Source organism: Saimiri boliviensis, chromosome 1, assembly GCF_048565385.1.
Source record: "Saimiri boliviensis isolate mSaiBol1 chromosome 1, mSaiBol1.pri, whole genome shotgun sequence".
Classification (NCBI taxonomy): domain Eukaryota; kingdom Metazoa; phylum Chordata; class Mammalia; order Primates; family Cebidae; genus Saimiri; species Saimiri boliviensis.
Window position 1 is genome coordinate 68,408,944 of NC_133449.1, and position 18,862 is coordinate 68,427,805.

An 18,862-nucleotide genomic window follows, 5' to 3' on the forward strand; every position below is an offset into this window, starting at 1 on the left:
CGGGAGGGTCAGCGCTGCCCGTGCAGCTCGGATCCCTCGTTTCTCCGAGCTCCCGGATCGGGGGGTCCTGGGTTCTGGGGCCGGGGTCGCGTTTTCAGCCCCAGGGTTTTTCTTGCCAGGAAAATGCATGAAGCGTTTCCCCAGGATGATGGCTTTTGCTCCCCCTAGGACTCAGCGGTTGAATTTTTAAGTATGTTACTGATTCATCCTCTCTTCCTCTGTCATCACAGGTTTAAACTTACACGAATCGCTCTCTGGAGGAGGAGGGGACCCGCCGCACGATTGACACGCATATTCCTATAGGCATCCTCCCTCAGCCCCCACCCCCACGGCCGGATTCGGGTGGCTCCTCTCCGAGCTGAAATCCGAGAAGAAATCCTTGGATCTCTTTTCTTAAAAAAAAAAAAAAAAAATCGAGAAACCATCGGTATTTTGCTTTGCTGCTTCCTATTCGCGAGATGAAGAAGTTTTTCGACTCCCGGCGAGAGCAGGGCGGCTCTGGCCTGGGCTCCGGCTCCAGCGGAGGAGGGGGCAGCACCTCGGGCCTGGGCAGTGGCTACATCGGAAGAGTCTTTGGCATCGGGCGACAGCAGGTCACAGTGGACGAGGTGTTGGCGGAAGGTACGGCGGGGCTCAGTGCGCCGTAAATTAAAATCTTGTGCTGATGCGGCAAGACTGTGGTTTCTAGTTGTTGCATGTATGAATGGGCTTTGACCAGTTGACTCCCCCTTCCCCCTTCACTTGCCCTGTGAGTCATTGTCCTTGAGAGATTTAAAATTGAGATTTGAAACTGACTGGGCTTATGGGGGTGTGGGGAGGTTGCCGAAATTGTTTACCTTAGTGGCCTTTTATTTTTATTTTTTTTTATATTAAGAAGCCGAATTTTGAGGATCACACAAGAAAACGTATGTGTGAAAGTGTAAAGCTTTATGCCAAACGCAGGGTGATGGGCTTGTCATCCTCCTAAAACTTAAAATCTTGATGTGAAGGCTGAAGGGTGGGGATGGGGGGACTTTTAAGAAGAGAGGGTTTTCTCCTTTTCCTACCCAACTTTCCCACTTCCATGAGTAGGCACTGGAAGAAAGAGAGGATTTTCGGAGAATGTGACTGTGTTTTTCCAAGGGGCTCTTGGTGGATTTCACTAGGTTTGTTTCCTGACCCAACTGTAATCAGGTCCCCAGGATATAGCAAAGATAACAGAAATTATATAAAACAAATGTGGTTATTTTGAACTCAATCTAGCAGGCCCCTCTTCCCCTCGCTTTAGGTTTTGTTTTTGTTTTTTTAACCAAAAGAAAAATTACTTGAGAGTGGCTCTGATTTTGTTTTTTCCCTATCAGGGAGGATGTTATTTAGATCTGCTTCGTAAATTTCCTCTGTGTTTCATCTGTGTATCTATACTCATGTAGATATACATCTTTATTCCCCCAGGCTTTTGGGAAATCTTTGCATATCTCTTTTGGTAACCTTAACCACGACCTTCATAATTATGCCAGACTCATACTTTTCACAGGCCATTGCCTGCCTAGTGTGTTTTTATTTTTAATAAAAGCAGCAATTTCCTTGGCATGAAGCAATTCAGACTAATTGGATGGGGCCAACCTGCTGTAGGTTGTGTTACAGACTGAGAGGGGTTGGAGGAAGGGAGAGGTCTCTTTTACTGCAACATGGTGGTGGTAGGGAACAGTTTTATTAGCAAGGGAAGAGAGAAAGCTAAGAGGCATCTTTAAAAAGGGGCCTTTTGCAAGCTAAAGTTGAAGCTAGGTTCCTGACCTGGCCCTGGGAAATGCTTGTCGTGGTGAGTGTTGCAGGTTGGTGGGTGGGTTTGGAAGAGGAAGAAGCTGTGTTTGGCTCTCAGCTTGTGTAAGTGCTGGATTCAGCAGGGCCCAGTTTTCTGGGAATAGAGTTGAAGCCTGTACTTTAAAAACACGATTTAAAAAAAAGATGTCTGACAGTTAATGTCCTTGTGAAATTATTGCTTTTCCATTCTCAGTACTGCTCTAACTGGGCTTTATCTGGGGCCTGAGTCACTGTCCCTTTGGATCTTTCCTGTGGACTTTGGTGCAGGCTGGGAGATGCTTCTGTGCCCGCTGCCAGATCCGCACCCTTGAGTCTGATCTGTCTCTTTCATCCCTGTGCCAAAGCCCTTGACTTACAGTGGGGTGGAGAAATGGTGAAAAGGAGCGTGTGTCAGAGAAATCGGAGAAATGAGGGGCAACAGAGCACTTTTTGTCCCCTCATAGCTCACGAGCATTTTGTTCAGCTAGGATGGTCTCATCATGGATGATGCTGCCCTAAGTGGTTCATGTTCTTCAAGTGTGAGAAGAGTGATCGGGAGGAGAAAAGGCAAAATCGGCCTTTGTTACCTAGGCTGCCTTCCTCTTCCCTGGGGTTCATCTTCGAGAACTGTGCATCATATCTTGTGATATTTTTACATGGAATTTAGGACTTGTAGCTCTGCATTTATTCATTCAGCAGTTTATGGAGTGCCTGTGAAGTGCCAGGTGCTGTGCTAGGCTCTGGGGGTATGCTGTTAAACTAGATGCTGGCTTTTACCAACTGCTTTAAGAGATGAAAAATAGCCAGTTATAGTGGATTGATAAGTGCCATCATAGAGGTAAACTTAGGTTGCAGTGGCACCCAATTTTAGGGAGCCCAGGATAGTTTTCTGGAGAAAGTGACTGAAGATTGAGTCCGAGTTAGTATGGTGGCAGCCTGGGCAAAGACAGAGTAGCAAGAGAGAATATCGTGTAGAACCAGGTCTGGCTATGCTGCCCTTTTTGTGTTCTTTGGCTTTAGTTGTGTTTGAATTTGTGGCTCCTAGAAGTGTGTGGATATGTAGGAACCAGTATACAAAGTACTTATGTAGCACGTACCAAGTCCAAAGACCCTGTGAAGTTCTGAGAGGGATGAAGGAGGTCTAAAGTGTGATTGCCATCTGCCTTTAAGGATCTGCCAGTGAATTTGGAAGGCGAGGTGTATATTCACACATACGGTAGGAGGCTTACCAGCTACTGTAGAGTCAGAGAGATCTAGGTTCACATTCTGGATTTCTTTACTAGCTGTAGAACTGTAGGCAAGACATTGCAAACCACTCTTGAATCTCTGTTTCCCTGTGGCAGTGGTTCTCAAAGTGGAGCATCTTTATTACCTGTGAGCTTGTTGGAACTGGAGATCCTCAGGCCTCACTATGTGGGCTGTGAGTGTGGGCTTAATAAGTTCCTGGAGAGATTCTGATGCAAGGTCAAGTTTGAGAGCCACTGCCTAATGGACTGGTCATGAAGATTAAATGAGGCAATATATATAAAGTAATTAACATTTTCAGGTGTTCAATAAATGGTAGCCATTACTTACCAGCAATGTTATATATCATATATATATATATATATATATATATATATATATGGAGAGAGACAGAGAGAGAGAGAGAGAGAGAGAGAGAGTGTGTGTGTGTGCATGTGTGTGTGTGTGTGTGTTAAAGGGGAGTGGGAGCATTGTGAAAGCTAGATGAGTTACAGCAATCTGAAGCAATTCCTTTCCACCATTGTTAGGGGACAGAGCCAGATGTTCTTTGCAGAGTCCTCACCAGCTCCTTAAAGGGTCAACAGATGTTTTGCGTAGCCATGCTTCTTCCCTGGACTCTCTTCTCTGTGAGTCTCCAAATGCTGACCTATCTACATTTCCAGCCAGAGTTGTCTAAGGACCATGGGAGTTGTACACTGTGTGCCCAGAGCAGTCGCCAGGCAGTTTAGAGAGGAGTGGTGTGAGAGGCTTCAAAACACAAACCAGATTACCAGCACATTCCACTGATGATCTCTTTTCCTCTAGTGTGAGTATTAGTCTGTGCTTTTTCGTGAGGAATTGCAAGACCCCAAGGAGCAGGTGCTGGGCAAGACAAAAGGATGCTGTACCGCCATATCTCCCCTGTTAGCATCAGGCTTTCTAGCCTGATTTTACTAACTAGTCCAGCAGGGGCTGTTTGGGGGAAGTGAAGTGTTTAAGTCATGAGTTTAGAGGAATATGGCTATTTCTAGGCTGGGTGCCAGGGAGAATATTTTCTTTCTAGCTTTCTCAGCGAAGATGCCATGATGAGATGCTAAATCATGCCTAAGTTAATGGGCATGCGATGTCAAGGGAAGATTTGGTTTAAGCTTCCAGAATGAGCTCAATGGAAAAATTGGAGCAATGTTCAAAGAAGGATTGAGAAACTGTGCTTTTATCATACTTCCTTAGCTATATGAGGACTTATATCTCAGCTTTAAACAATAAATGTTTATTTATTTATTACTGTGTCCAAGACAACATTCCAGAGCTATAAGGCGGACTAGATGGCTCCTCAGCAGTTTTCTAACCTATAGTCAAGGAATCCAGGTCTAGGGCTGATGAAAACTACCAAATGTTCACATCAGTAAACTTTGGTAATTTCTCCTACCTACAGAGCAAACTAGTAAGTCTAAAAATATGTGTGAAGGGCTGGTGTGGTGGCTCACACCTGTAATCCCAGCGCTTTGGGAGGCTGATGTGGGTGGATCACCTGAGGTTTGGAATTCGAGACCAGGCTGACCAACATGGAGAAACTCCTTCACTACTGAAAATACAAAATTAGCCGGGTGTGGTGGTGTATGCCTGAAATCCCAGCTATTTGGGAGGCTGAGGCAGGAGAATCGCTTGAACCCGGGAGGCAGAAGTTACAGTGAGCCGAGATCATGCTATTGCACTTCAGCTTGGGCAACGGAGTGAGACTGTCTCAAAAAAAAAAAAAAAAAGTGTGTGAAACCACCAAAAATTCCATTAAAGGCACATCATTCTAATGTGTTGGTGTTAGCAATATGATACACGAATGTGCCTCTTTGTGGCAGGCACTGTATTAGATTCCAGAGATCTTAAGATGGATGGGACACAGGCAGAGCTCAACACCTGAAATAAGTGTCCAGCACTTAAGCGTGGCCTTTGACATACCTTAGATGGTAAAAGATGTTATCATAAAGAGGATGGGGGTGAGGGTTTGTAGATGACATGCAGTTTGAACAGGAATAGAAATTGCTCAGCAGATGGGGGTTCCAGATGGGTGTTATCCAGGACCTTCCAGGCTGAGAGAATAGCATAGGCAAAGTAAAGTGGTGAAACAGCCTGATGAACTTTGAGAATACTGACTAGTTAGTTTAGTATTACCATTTTGGTCAGTACACGTTTCCTCCCCAGAATCAAGGGAAGGACAGAAAGACATGGAGTGGTAGAATGAAATTCTTTTGCACTGCTCCCTGGACTTGCTTGCTGCTCACTTTCTTCAGTGGCCCTGGGCCTTTTGAATGCCTCATGAATAGAGATCAAGAATCCACAGCTCCCTGCCCGTGTCTCAGCCCCGTGTCAGTTGTGGGGAAAGGGAGCAGTGAGTATCTGGGGAAAGAATGGTCCCAGAAGATTGGATAAGAGGCTAGAAGCTTAAGCAGAAGCAGATGGGGAAGGGAAATGGCCGGTGTTACCGAAAGGTGTGAACAGGGGAGATAATGAGGATGTTTGACCAGAGCAGAGGGTGCATTGGAGAGAAAAGGAAGGACTAATTTTATGGAGAGCCTTGAGTGCCAGGCAGAGAGATTAGTTATAAGCACCTGAGACCTTCTCTTGACGCAAACACCAATTTGATCCCTCCTACTTCAGATGTCTTTGCCTGCTGGGAAGTCTAGTTTTTTAGAGGCAACTGCAGATTTTCAGGGGGTGGTTTGTGAATGGTGTCTTCTTCCTGGCTTTGGGCATGATGACGGTTGTAGCTTTGCTAAATATAGCCAAATCTAGAATTCAGAAATGAAATCCAGAATAAGCAATTGCCATGGTCAAACTCTTTCTTTCTAACAAAGTGTCCAGCACATTTAATAAGAAATAATAAGAGAGAGCAACAGTTTCACATGATTTTTGAGTGGAAGGATGTGGGGGGAGGCATACACTTGCACCTTGATAGCTAAAATGCCATGTAGAGTACACAAGAAAGGTTTGATAAATATTAACAAAACACACAAAAAATATTGCTGTATCAGAGCTGTCATTTTAACTTGCAATATTTGAACACTGATACTTCAGAAAGGGGTCTAGTACCACCTTTATCTTGTACCCTTCAAAGGATGCATGCCTTCTGAGCCTACTTAAGAGGTAACTGTGACATCTGCATCTGAAAGATAAAAAAACATAATAGAAAGGTATTGTCTATTAAAGTAGCATCTAGCACTGTGAGCTAGCAGAGGCTTGCCTCCAGTCTATTTTATGGAGCCATATTTTGGTGTGGTGGAAAGAACATTGCATTATGAATTGAGAGATCAAGGTTTGTCGGTTCATTCACTGCCTTATTCAGTAAATGTTACTGAACATTCACTATGTGCCAGGCAGCATGCAGAGATGAATAAGACACGACTGTGCCTTGAGGACCTCATAATCATAGAACTTCAGATATGTGGTGAGCAAGCAGGTGCTATACCGGAGCAATGTAAAAGGGCTGGGGAACAGACCCGAGGCAAGAATTTTGTGGTTTAGGGAGTAGTCAGCTAAAGAAAGGTGACATTTGAGGTGTGTCTTCAAAAATGAGAACTTACTGCTAGATGGACAAGGTAGAAGAACATTCTAGGCAGAGAGAATAACATGGCCAAAGACAAAAAAGCAGAAAAATAACTGCTTACTGGGAGGCTGTATATTTTTTAAATAGCAATAATCTATTAATGGCCCAGGGCTGTGCTGTTCAGTAAAGTAGCCCAGTAGCCTCATATGGCTATTTTAATTATCTACAATAGGCCAGGTGCAGTGCCTACCACCTGTAATCCCAGTACTTTGGGAAGCCAAGGCATGTGGATCACTTGAGGTCAGGAGTTCAAGACCAGCCTGGCCAACATGGTAAAACTTCATCTCTATTAAAAATAAAAAAATTGCCAGGTGTGGTGGCTCACGCCTGTAATCCTAACACTTTGGGAGGCCCAGATGGGTGGATCACCTGAGGTCAGGAGTTCAAGACCAGCCTGGCCATCATGGTGAAACCCCATCTTAAAAAAAAAAAATTAACTGGGTGTGGTGGTGGTTGCTGGTAATTCCAGCTATTTGGGAGGCTGAGGCAGGAGAATTGCTTGAACCCGGGACGCAGAGGTTGCAGTGAGCTGAGATCGTGTCACTATACTCCAGCCTGGGTGACAGAGTGAGTCTCCATCTCAAAAAAAAAAAAAGAAAAAAAAGAAAAGAAAAAATAGAAATTATCTAAAATAGAAGTTCATCAGATGTATTAGCCACATTTTGATTGCTTAATTATCACATGTGGTTAGTGCTTACAGTTTTGGACAGTGCAGGTAAGAATATTTCATCTTCACAAATTCTGTTGGGCAGTGTTGGTCTAGAGCAGTAGTCTCTAAACTTTTTGGATAGAATAGTGCTCTCAGTTAAAAAAACATGCCATATCTTCATGTATGTATGCTTGTTTATTTGTAAGTTATATTCATGTCCTGATATTAGCTATCATTAGCTAATATCTGAAGTCACATTATACACTTAGGATGAAGTTCATTATAAATGATAGTGGATGTAAATCTATATTTTAAGTAATCTTAACAGGATTTTGGTTAACTTATTTGATTGCGATTGTTTCTACATTGCAGTGTGACTAGGCGTGAGGAGTATACCAGGAATAGGATTGACAGCTCTGCTTGTTCTCTTATTCATTTTTGATTGCATTATCTTTGATCCAAGGTGTTTGTTTTTTTTTTTGGTAGCAATCTTTTTAAGCCTCTAGTTTGTTTTATGAGGATTAATTAATTTAAAACAATGCAATCAGTAAATCAACTTTGGCAAGCACACAAGAACTATGGTATATCTCAGTGTGCTGTATAGATGTTACCATCAGCCCTCAATAGTGGGCATGTTACTGAACATGGACTAAATGGGACTGCTAGTGTTGGGCCATATGTTGTATATTAACAAGGACAAAATCTTATTTTTTCTAAATATTTAAATGTAAAATACACATAACCTAAAATTTTCTGCCTTATTATTATTATTATTTTTGAGACAGAGTTTCGCTCTTGTTACCCAGGCTGGAGTGCAATGGCGCGATCCTGGCTCACCGCAACCTCCGCCTCCTGGGTTCAGGCAATTCTCCTGCCTCAGCCTCCTGAGTAGCTGGGATTACAGGCACGCGCCACCATGCCCAGCTGATTTTTTGTATTTTTAGTAGAGATGGGTTTCACCATGTTGACCAGGATGGTCTTGATCTCTTGACCTCATGATCCACCCACCTCGGCCTCCCAAAGTGCTGCGATTACAGGTGTGAGCCACCGCACCTGGCCTAATTATTTTTAAGTATACATTTAGGTGGTGTTAAATATATTCATCATGTGCAACCATCACCACCATTCATCCCCGTAATTCTTTTAATCTTGTAAAACTGAAATCGTACCTATTAAACGACACCTGTAATTCCCCCCTCTCTGGCCTCTGGCAACCAGCACTCCACTTACTGTCTCTGTAACTTTTACTACTTTGAGTACCTCATATAAGTGGAATATTACAGTATTTGGCCTTCTGTGACTGGCTTATTTCACTTAGTATAATGTCCTCAAGGTTCATTCGTGTTGTACTGTGTGTCAGGATTTCCTTCCTGGTTAAGGTTCAGGAATATGCCATTGTGTATATGTGCCACATTTATCATTCGTCCGTGGACACTGGGCTGCTTCCACCTTTTAGCTATTACGAATAATGCTGCTTCAGTCATGAACATGGGTGTTCAAATATCTCTTGAAGACCTTGCATTCAATTCTTTTGGGTATATACTCAGAAATGCAATTGCTAGATCATACGGTAATCCTACTTTTAATTTTTTAAGGAACTGCCATGTTTTTCCATAGCAGCTGTACCCCTTTTCCATTCCCATTAACATTGCACAAGGGTTCCCGTTATTCCTCATTCTCACTGACACTTGTTTCCTGTTTTGTGACAGTAGCTATTCTAATGGATGTGAGGTGGTATCTTTTTGTACTTTTGATTTGTATTTCCCTAGTACTTTGTGATGTCAGTCATCTTGTTATGTGTTTACTAGCCATTTGTATATCTTTGGAAAATGTCTATTTAAGTCCTTTGCCCATTTTTGAATTGAGTTGTTTGTTATTTTAGGCATTCTCTGTATATTCTGGGTATTAATTCCTTATCAGATAGATGATTTGCAGATATTTTCTCGTATTCTGTGGGTTACCTTTTTACTCATAAAATCTTACTTTTTAAGATAAAAATAAATAAAAATAGGGGTCTTAGATTTTCTTTGTCTACCCCAGTGGATTGTCATCTTGTACACTACTGTTTTGAGACCATTGTGGTCTAGAGCACTGGTGCTCTACCATTATTTGTTTCTCAAAAAAAAACAACCAAAAAACCAAAAACCAAAATATAGCAATACTTACTTTAACTTTACTAAGAGAAGACTAGAACATAGGTAAAGATTGTCAACTAGATGTAGCAAGGTTCCATGAAGGTGAGGTTACAGAGAAAAGACTCAGTTAAGAACAGTCTATGTTCATGAAGTCTTTCATAACGATTTTAGTCTTCTCTGATCTCCTTCCCTCAAACCCAGAGTTTAGAGACTACACCACACACCCCAGCATAGCAAGAGATACGTAATTGCCTTGTGGGGTTTGTTTATGTCTTGTGTGTTGGTCATATGTCAGTTAGCAGGGCGGGAGCCAAGTCTTCCATTACTCCTCTGTTTGCCATAACATCTCAGGCAGAGAACGTATGAGATGCTTAGCAAACTTTGCTACCTCTTCACTGGCAGGACAAGCTGCTCTTATGCAAAATGACCTTATATCTACATCCTCTCATTTTGTGATTGCATCATCCCTGCAGAGGTAGGAAGGATGGTTATTACTCTAGCTGTACAGATGAGAAAGCAGTGGCTGACGTTGGTTGAATGACTTCTTCAAAGCCATATTGGCAAGAAATAGCAGTGAATGAACTTGAACCCAAGGCTTCTAGCTGCAAGTGTAGGATTGTTCCTTACAATTCCTTGTACAAAGGATCATCAGTATCTTTTCTCATAACATTCTTTATATATATATATTTATTTATATATTTCAGACGGAGTCTTGCTGTGCAGTGGCATGATCTCGACTCATTGTAACCTCTGCCTCCCAGGTTTAAGCAATTCTCAGGCCCCAGACTCTTGAGTAGTTGGGACTATAGGCGTGTGCTACCACACCCACGTAGTTTTTGTATTTTTAGTAGAGATGGGGTTTCACCATGTTGGCCAGGCTGATCTTGAACTCCTGATCTCAAGTGATCCACCTGCTTCATCCTCCCGAAGTGCTGGGATTATAGGCATGAGCCACTGTACCCAGTCCTCTCATAACATTCTTGACCTTTAATAACCAACCCTTCCCAGCTGAATCTTCCTATGAGTTTTTCCAGTCAGATAATGTTTCCATAGCATTTGGGGGTTGCTCAGTGGCTTAGTCCCTGGGATGCTGTAAAAAAAAATCAGAAACTAGGCAGCCTATAAATAATATAAATTTATTTCCCACAGTTCTAGAGGCTGTAAAGTCCAAGATCAGAGTAGCAGGATGGTCAGGTTCTAGTCAGGGCCCTCTTCTGGGTTGCAGACTGCTAACTTCTGATGTGTCCTCACGTGGTGGAAGGGACAAGGCTACTTTCCTTGGGCCTCTTTTATAAGGACATTGATCCCATTCATCAGTGTTCCCCTCTCAAGATTTAATCACCTCCCAAAGACTCCACCTTCTAATACATCGAATCTTAATACCTTAGTGATTAGGATTCAACATATGAATTTTGGGAGGACACAGCCATTCAAAGCATAAGCACACAGATATGGGAATATAGGGAGAATTTTTTTTAAGCTCAAAGTCCATATTCAGTAAGTGACAGAGTACTATTACAGCTCCCCTCAACCAGGGCCTACAAAGACTTGCCATTCTACCTTATTTGGTTTGGTGGTTTCTTTTTTTTTCTTTTTTTTTTCTGAGATGGAGTTTCACTTCTGTGGCCCACGATGGAGTGCAGTGGTGTGATCTCGGCTCACTAAAACCACCACCTCCCAGGTTCACAAGATTCTCCTGTCTCAGCCTCCTGAGTAGCTGGGATTACAGGCATGTGCCAGCTAATTTTTGTATTTTTAGTAGAGATGGGGTTTCACTATGTTGGCTAGGCTGGTCTTGAACTCCTGACCTCAGGCAATCCGCCCACCTCGGCCTCCCAAAGTGCTGTAAAAGGATTACAGGCATGAGCCACCATGTCTGGCTAGTGGTTTATTTCTATAAGTAGCTAGTTTGTGCAGAAAATTATCCAAACATTTTTAACCATAATAGGTTAAGAAAGATTGCTAGTTCATTGATTCTAAGAAAACAAATTTGCAAGTTAGGTGATTTGCCTAAAGTCACACTGCCAGTTAGGCCTTTCCAAGCAACTCCCAACTCGTGTCTCTTCCCACATTGGTCAGCAGTCATTTGTGCTACCTTGGCACTGCTGACATTTTGGTCTGGATAACTGTCCTGTGCACTATGGGATGTTTAGCAGTATCCTTGGCTTCTACCCACTAGATGCCCAAGTTATATAGTACATACACAGCCTCCTGTGACAATGAAAGTGTCTTAACATTGCTAAATATCACCTGGGGGGCAAAATTGCCTGTTTTAGAGAACATGTCTAGTTCAGTATGTTTGTATATGTTCTGATCTTCTGCTGGTAAAGCTAAAGTAAGTGTTGCAATATTTTTGGTCTTTTTCTGAGGAACAAAATGGCCTACATAAATAATTCAGATGTTCTGTGTTTATACCCAAGCCAAAAAGCCTTTTCATTTGATCACTCAAGAATAATAAACTATTAGCTGGTAAAGTGATACTGGCTGTAGTATTTTATACCACCTTTCCTCCTCTATTGTTTTTATTATTTTTTTGATCTATCATCTTTATTATTTATTCTATTATGTACACTTTATTTATTTATTTTTGAGACAGGGTCTCACTTTGTCACCCAGGCTGGAGTACAGTGGGGTGATCTCAACTCTACTTCCGGGAGTTGAGATCGTACAAACTCCACCTCCTGGGCTCAAGCAATCCTCCCATCTTAGCCTCCTGAATAGCTGGGACCACAGGTGCGCACCACCATATTATAGAAGGCTAAGCATAGCATTGATGCTAGATTATCATTTGTCATTAACAATGATCCTAAATAATGATGCCTATCATCTAGGACTTGAATCCTGTAGAAAGCAATATAATGCCACGTAATTTGTTTGCTGCCTGTTTTCGAGGACACTTACAGCTATGGGACCTTTAGGGTAAGAGAAAGATTATTGTCTTTTTGGTACTGAGCGTGAATTTGAGAACAAAATGATAACTTTATTACCTGTGGAGACAGGAAGAAGGAATGGAACTAAGGCATCATAGGTTGGGTCCTTCCTGGAGGACTGGGGCCTGAGCAGCATTTGCTGAGATAGCAGGTCTCCTGCTAGTACCTTGGTTTGTCATTTTCTCTGGCCAGTGAATCTGATGGATTTAGGAAATGGTAGTCATTTTACAGGTTTGTTAGACTTGTTTAGTTTCCTGTGGGATAGCCCAACTCTGTTCCTCAGGCCTTTGTCCTCTGCTGTTTTTAGAAGACTTGGAATCTTGGTGTTGGAGGGGAAGGGGGCAGCACTGGAAGAAATAATTTCATTGGGCTTTGGGCTGTAGAGAAAAATTTTGGCTTCACCAGGTGTAACTCAGTAATGATTATGGAAAACCTGATATCCAATACCGTCTTTCCTCCCCTTCCCCCCTGGAATAAAGGGAGTGCTGTGATGTTCTCCTCAAGAGAATACTTTCAAGGTTATTACTGTGTGTAGTGGTTTAAAAGCATGGGAATTGAGCTGGGCGCGGTGGCTCAAGCCTGTAATCCCAGCACTTTGGGAGGCTGAGGCGGGTGGATCACGAGGTCAAGAGATCGAGACCATCCTGGTCAACATGGTGAAACCCCGTCTCTACTAAAGATACAAAAAAATTAGCTGGGCATGGTGGCACGTGCCTGTAATCCCAGCTACTCAGGAGACTGAGGCAGGAGAATTGATTGAACCCAGGAGGCTGAGGTTGCGGTGAGCTGAGATCATGCCATTGCACTCCAGCCTGGGTAACAAGAGCGAAACTCCGTCTCAAAAAAAAAAAAAAAAAAAGCATGGGAATTGAATGTAAATAGCCCTTGGCTGGAAACCTGGACACGTCCCTGTGATGTCAGGAAAAGTTAAGATCTAGTCTTCTCAACTGTAAAATGTAGATTTGTAAAATGCAAAAGCATGGGTTGTAAGAATTAAATGATGTATACAAAGCCCTTTGCACAGTGCCTGGTGTTTGTTAGTTAGCAATCTGTAAATGGTAACTTTTAGTATTGAGGTGCATGAATTTTGTTTTTATCAGGCCATATTTGCATTGCTATGTATACAACCTGGTCGAGCTAGAGTTTTGGAAATACACACGTGCGACCCCCCCGCCCCCGCCCATCTCTCTCTGCCTTTCTCTGTCTCTGTCTCTTCCTGGAGCTAGAGTTTCGGAAATACACCCTCCTATCCTCCATCTCTCTCTCTGTCTGTCTCTTCTTCCCACCCTTCACCTCTCACAGTATTCACAGACCCCCAGATGAGGAATAGGGAAAAAAGAAAGGAAATATTGTGGTTTGATATTTCTTATTCTTTTTTTTAAACTCTCACCTCTTGAAAGCTACCTGTGTGTTAGGGAGTTTTTCTTAATCTATCAAGTTGTTATTAGTGTGTATTAGTGTTAGTCTCTTCCCTAGCAGGAATGCCTGGCCCCTGCTGCCTATCCAGTTTAAATGCATGTGTTCTAATGCTGCAGGTCTGCTGCTTCAGCAAGGCCTGCATCCTCCTTATCATGCTTGTACCATGGAGTTAGTTCTTTCCAATGCTTCAATCCTGGTGTTCCCCAAAGCTGGGGTATATCCTCCTTCCATACCCGCCTACGTTGGTCCTACCTAAGACTTTTTTTTGTACCTAGCCTAGGTATTCACCACAGCTGCCTCTGGATGCCTTTTTTTGCTGGCTGTGTTAACTTTTTTGGGCCCATAACCTCAATGTTTTACTATTTATTTCATTTGTATCTACTTTCTATTGTTAGATAATTAGTTATTTAGGGGCAGAGTTTAGGCCTTAGATTTATTTTGTATCCAGTTGAATACTCTTAAATCTGAACATGGCAACAGTGGGTACTGGAGAATAAATTAACTGAATGAGTATTACAGTAAATCAGTACTAATTAAAACTCACTGGGCAGGCGGGAGAGACCAGACAGATTTGAGATATACAGACTTCCCTTATTTATCTCCATTCCAATAATATAATAGATCTATGTGTGAGGACTTCACCTAGCTTATTACAATATTGAATCTTAAAGAGTTTCAGTAAGATTGAGAAATAAAATCCAAAGCAAAGTAGAACATCTTTCAGAAAGCCACATGAATCTCTATTGATTGGATTAAATCATTAGCATCTGGTACCACTGATCTCAAAAGTAGAGATATAAGGTGTATCTTTACTGTATAAAGGAACGCTAAACCATTTAAATGCTATACTGTAAAGATGGAGATTAGATCAAGTGTCAAAAACCTCAGATATTACTGAATTCATCTTTAAGCAAAGAATACACTCATTTTCTATTTATGATTGGCATTGGCCTGCAGTAAATTAGGACAGTGATTTTCAACTTGTATTTGGGCTAGTGAGCATGGGGACAGGTCACAAATAGGAAGGGAATATATAATTTGAAAATGCATAGATTGGCTCCAGGTCTAGCCAGAAAATGAGAGAACCTCGAAGAAGATGGAGATTGGTTGCATACTGTCTAAAGAGGTACATTGTAGACTTACGGGGTTGGGGTGTGGAGAAGACATGAGATTTTCATATTTATCAAAGACGATATGGTTTTTAAAAGGCTGATAAATACGGCACTAAGCAGCAGAGTTATAAAATGAGTCTAGAGAGGTGGTGCCTAAAGTTGGTACTGTATGTACCTCTGGGAACAAACATATTTCTTCCTGTTATTGCTAGTTTCAGAGAGGAGGAGTGAAAAGAGGGATCAACAGCAAATTCTGTGAGATGGTTTGCTGTGAGCTCCATAACGTTTTTGAAAGGTCAGCTCTAGGTGGCTCTTGCACTGATGGTGAGAATTTCCTTGAAAAAGTTAATTTTAGATAATATAGATTTCCTCAGAAGATGAAGTATTTCTTTCTTTTTTAAAATCACAGTGTTAGAATCAGTATAACATCAAATGGGTTGTTTGAGTGGCTGTCTACTCACCCAGCAATTATGGGGTGATTTTTAAGGTGATATGACAGAGTGTTGTCCCCGTCTATCATCAAATCCTGCTTCTAGGGTTAGCTCACAGAACACACATGAACAACTGTAAGAGGTAAGGGAATTAGATTACCTGGTCTCCTTCTCAATGATCTTGGTCACATCACTTCCCCTCTCTGGGCTTGTCTTATATGAATAAGGAGATCCATGGGTGATCTTGAAGGTCTCTTCTACTGCAAACATGGTTTTTAAGTTCTCAGGCTTTTGTTGACAGTTTGGGAGGGAGAATGAGATAGGGTTGATGAGACCGAAGTGTTATCCTATGTAGCTGGAATAAGACAATATAAAAAAAATAAACAGGATTTTGCTGTGTTGCCCAGGCTGGTCTCAAACATCTGGGTTTAAGCAATCCTCCCACCTTGGCCTCCCAAAGTGCTGGGATGATAGGTGTGAGCCACTGTGCCCAGCCAAGACAACAGTTTTGAGGTGGATTGTTAACCTTGGCCTATGCATGATCCTCACGGGGAGGTACCATTATTACTGGAGGTGAAATATTCCATTCCTTTCTTTCCACTTTCCTTCTTTTCATATCTTTCCCTTCAACTTGGAAAAAACAGTATTAATTAGATGTTGCAGATGAGAGAAAGCTAGATTGGCTCTTGGGCTACTGGCTTAAGTGACTGGGTTGATAAATGCTGTCAGTAAAAAGAAGAAACAATAGTGTTTGAGGGAAAGAGATGGGCTTCAGTTAGGTACTTTTTAATGAGGCACCGATGGAAATCCAAGTATGGATGTAGTTCAGGATGCCACTGGATAGGTCTGGCTTGCATTGTAGAGAAAAGTTTGAGTGGGAGTTGTCATAAAACCATGTGTTAGGAATGAAAACTAAAATGGAGTGAGATCTGATAAGGAGACTGTGTGGAGGAAGAGAAGTATGCCTGGAATAAAATCGAGACTCCTTATGCTGACCTGCAAACCCCTGCAATAGCTTGTGTCTCTCTTCCCCCCCAACCACTGTGCTTTTTAATCACGGTGATTCTTCTTCATCTTTTCTGAGCATAGAACATAGTTTCTTCTTTAGTGTCTAAGGTGTGGCTGGTGCCTTTGCCTGGAATATTCTTCCTTCTTTTCTTCCCTTGGTTGGCTTCTTGTTGTTCAGAGCTCACTTAAATCTCCTTTCAGAGAGGCTTTCCTTTACCATCCAATGTAAGGAACCAATCCTGTTTTATTTCACCGTGTAGCATGTATCAACATATTTTCCTGCTTATTATTTATTTATCATTCCCACTCCCCTCACTAGAATTTCAGCTCCATGAGAATATATATATATATTTTTTTCCTGTAACCTCCGCTTCCTGGGTCCAAGCGTTTCTCCCTCAGCCTCCTAAGTAGATGGACCTATAGGCATGCACCACCACGCCTGGCTAGTTTTTGTATTTTTAGTAGAGACGAGGTTTCGCCATGTTGGCCAGGCTGATCTTGAACTTCTGATCTGAGGTGATCTACCTGCCTCAGCCTCCCAAAGTGCTGGGATTACAAGCGTGAGCCACCGTACCCGACCTCCATGAGAATCTTGTCTGATTTGTTCATGGCTGGATCCCCAGTGTCTAGAATAGTGCCTGGTACATCCACAGAACTCAGTGAAAAGCAGCTGAATGAAAGAGTAGGCACATGAAGGAGCCAGGAAAGATTGACTGTAGAATCAGGAGGATGTGAGGTGATGAAAATAAATCCTAAGTAAAATTAAAAGAAGAAGGGGCTGGGTGCCCTGGTGGCCCATGCCTATAATCCTAGCACTTTGAGAGGCCAAGGTGGGAGGATTGCTTGAGCCCAGGAGTTCAAGACCAGCCTGGGCAACATGGCAAGACACTGTCTCTACAAAAAAAAAAAAAAAAAAAAAATTAGCCAGGCATGGTGAAATGCACCTATAGTCCCAGCTACTTAGGAGGCTGAGGTGGGAAGATTGCTTGAGCCTGGGAGGTCAAAGCTACAGTGAACCATGATCACACCACTGCACTGTAACCTGTGAGACAGAGTGAGACCCTGTCTCAAAGGCAGGCAGGCAGGCAGGCAGGCAGGTAGGTAGGTAAATAGATAAATAGATAGATAAATAAATTTAATTTTAAAGTGGAGGGAATGGATACTTGGGAGTGTTAATGCATTACAGAGGTCAAGGTAAGTGTTCATTGGATTTGGAAATATGGAGATCATTTGTGAGCTTCATTGGCAGTTTCTGTGGAACAGTGGCTGAAGTCCAGGTGGCAGTGAAATGATGAGTGACTGGGAAAAGAAGTGGATGCTGAATCAGGGCAGAATTCATTTTATTTGTTAATAATTATTTATTAATAATAATATAATTTTGGTAATGATGGATGAGTCTTGAATATATTAGGCAGAGAAGAAGCAACCAAGGAGAGGAAGAGGTTGAAAATACAATACTGGGGTATTATTGATGGAGTAACTCAAAGAAGGGATGGAGGTCATGGGTGAGCTCATAAACTCAAGTAACAGAGATGACCTTGGACAGGAGATAGAGTACTTCATTCACTGACCTGGAAGGAAGGAGAGAAGGAATGAATACCAAGGAAGAGAAGTTGATGAGGTTTGGGAACTTGAGGGAGTTCTTGCTTCTATTTTCTTTTCTTTTTCTTTCCTTTTTTTTTTTTTTTTTTTTGAGATGAGTCTCCCATTGTTGCCTGGGCTGGAGTGCAATGGCGCAATCTCGGCTCACTGCAACCTCCGCCTCCCCAGTTCAGACTATTCTCCCGCCTCAGCCTCCCGAGTTGCTGGGATTACAGGTGCCTGTCACTACGCCCAGCAGCTAATTTTTTGTATTTTTCGTAGAGATGGGGTTTCACTATGTTGGCCAGGCTGGTCTCGAACTCCTGACCTTGTGATCCACCCTCATTGCTCCTAAAGTGCTGGAATTACAAGTGTGAGCCACGGCACCCAGCTGCTTCTGTTTCTTATTGAATGCTGTGGATGGAGTTGAATCAGGGATTTATGAAAAGTGGAAAAGCATATGGAAGAGTTCCTTAGGTTTGTGGTGAGAAGAAATGACAAAGGATAGGTAGCAGAATGGCCTTGTCCTATGAAGTGCACATTTGAGACAACTCTTGTTGGAAAAGAGATTTTCCTGGCCCAGGAAGGTATTTCAATTTTTAAAGTTTTACTATTTTGAATTATGTTATACATGTGTTTTCTGTCTTCTGGAGTGTATACCACAGAGGCAGCATGGCGTAAGTGGAAAGGACTCCTGAACTCAAGCTGTTTAGTGACCTCACCACACACTGTACTCTGACACATTGCTTCCCAGCTCTGTCCGCCAGGTTCCCTATGTGTAAAAGGAGGACTAAATGGTGAAGTTACTTTCCAACTCTAACATCTTAATGGTTCTTTAATTTTTCGAATGCATTAATTTATTAGAGTGTTACTGTTTTGTTGTAGATCTGTTAGGGTGTTTGCTTGATACAGATGAGACAGTTAGCTTGCTCCTGAATGAAATGACCCTGGGTTGCTCTGTTTTGAATTTTACGTTTGTGCTTTATGGTGGTT

General features: G+C 42.3%; 1 protein-coding gene across 10 annotated transcripts in view; it reads left to right on the plus strand.

Moving 5' to 3' along the window:
* AAK1 (AP2 associated kinase 1) overlaps positions 1-18,862 on the plus strand; it is a 191,059-nt gene that overhangs the window by 11,263 nt on the left and 160,934 nt on the right. For all 10 annotated transcript variants that reach the window (XM_074398698.1, XM_074398707.1, XM_074398693.1 and 7 more), the window contains exon 2: positions 231-621. In XM_074398698.1, coding sequence (XP_074254799.1) covers positions 459-621 — 163 coding nt within the window. In that variant the 5' untranslated portion in view covers positions 231-458. The remainder of the gene's footprint in view (positions 1-230; positions 622-18,862) is intronic.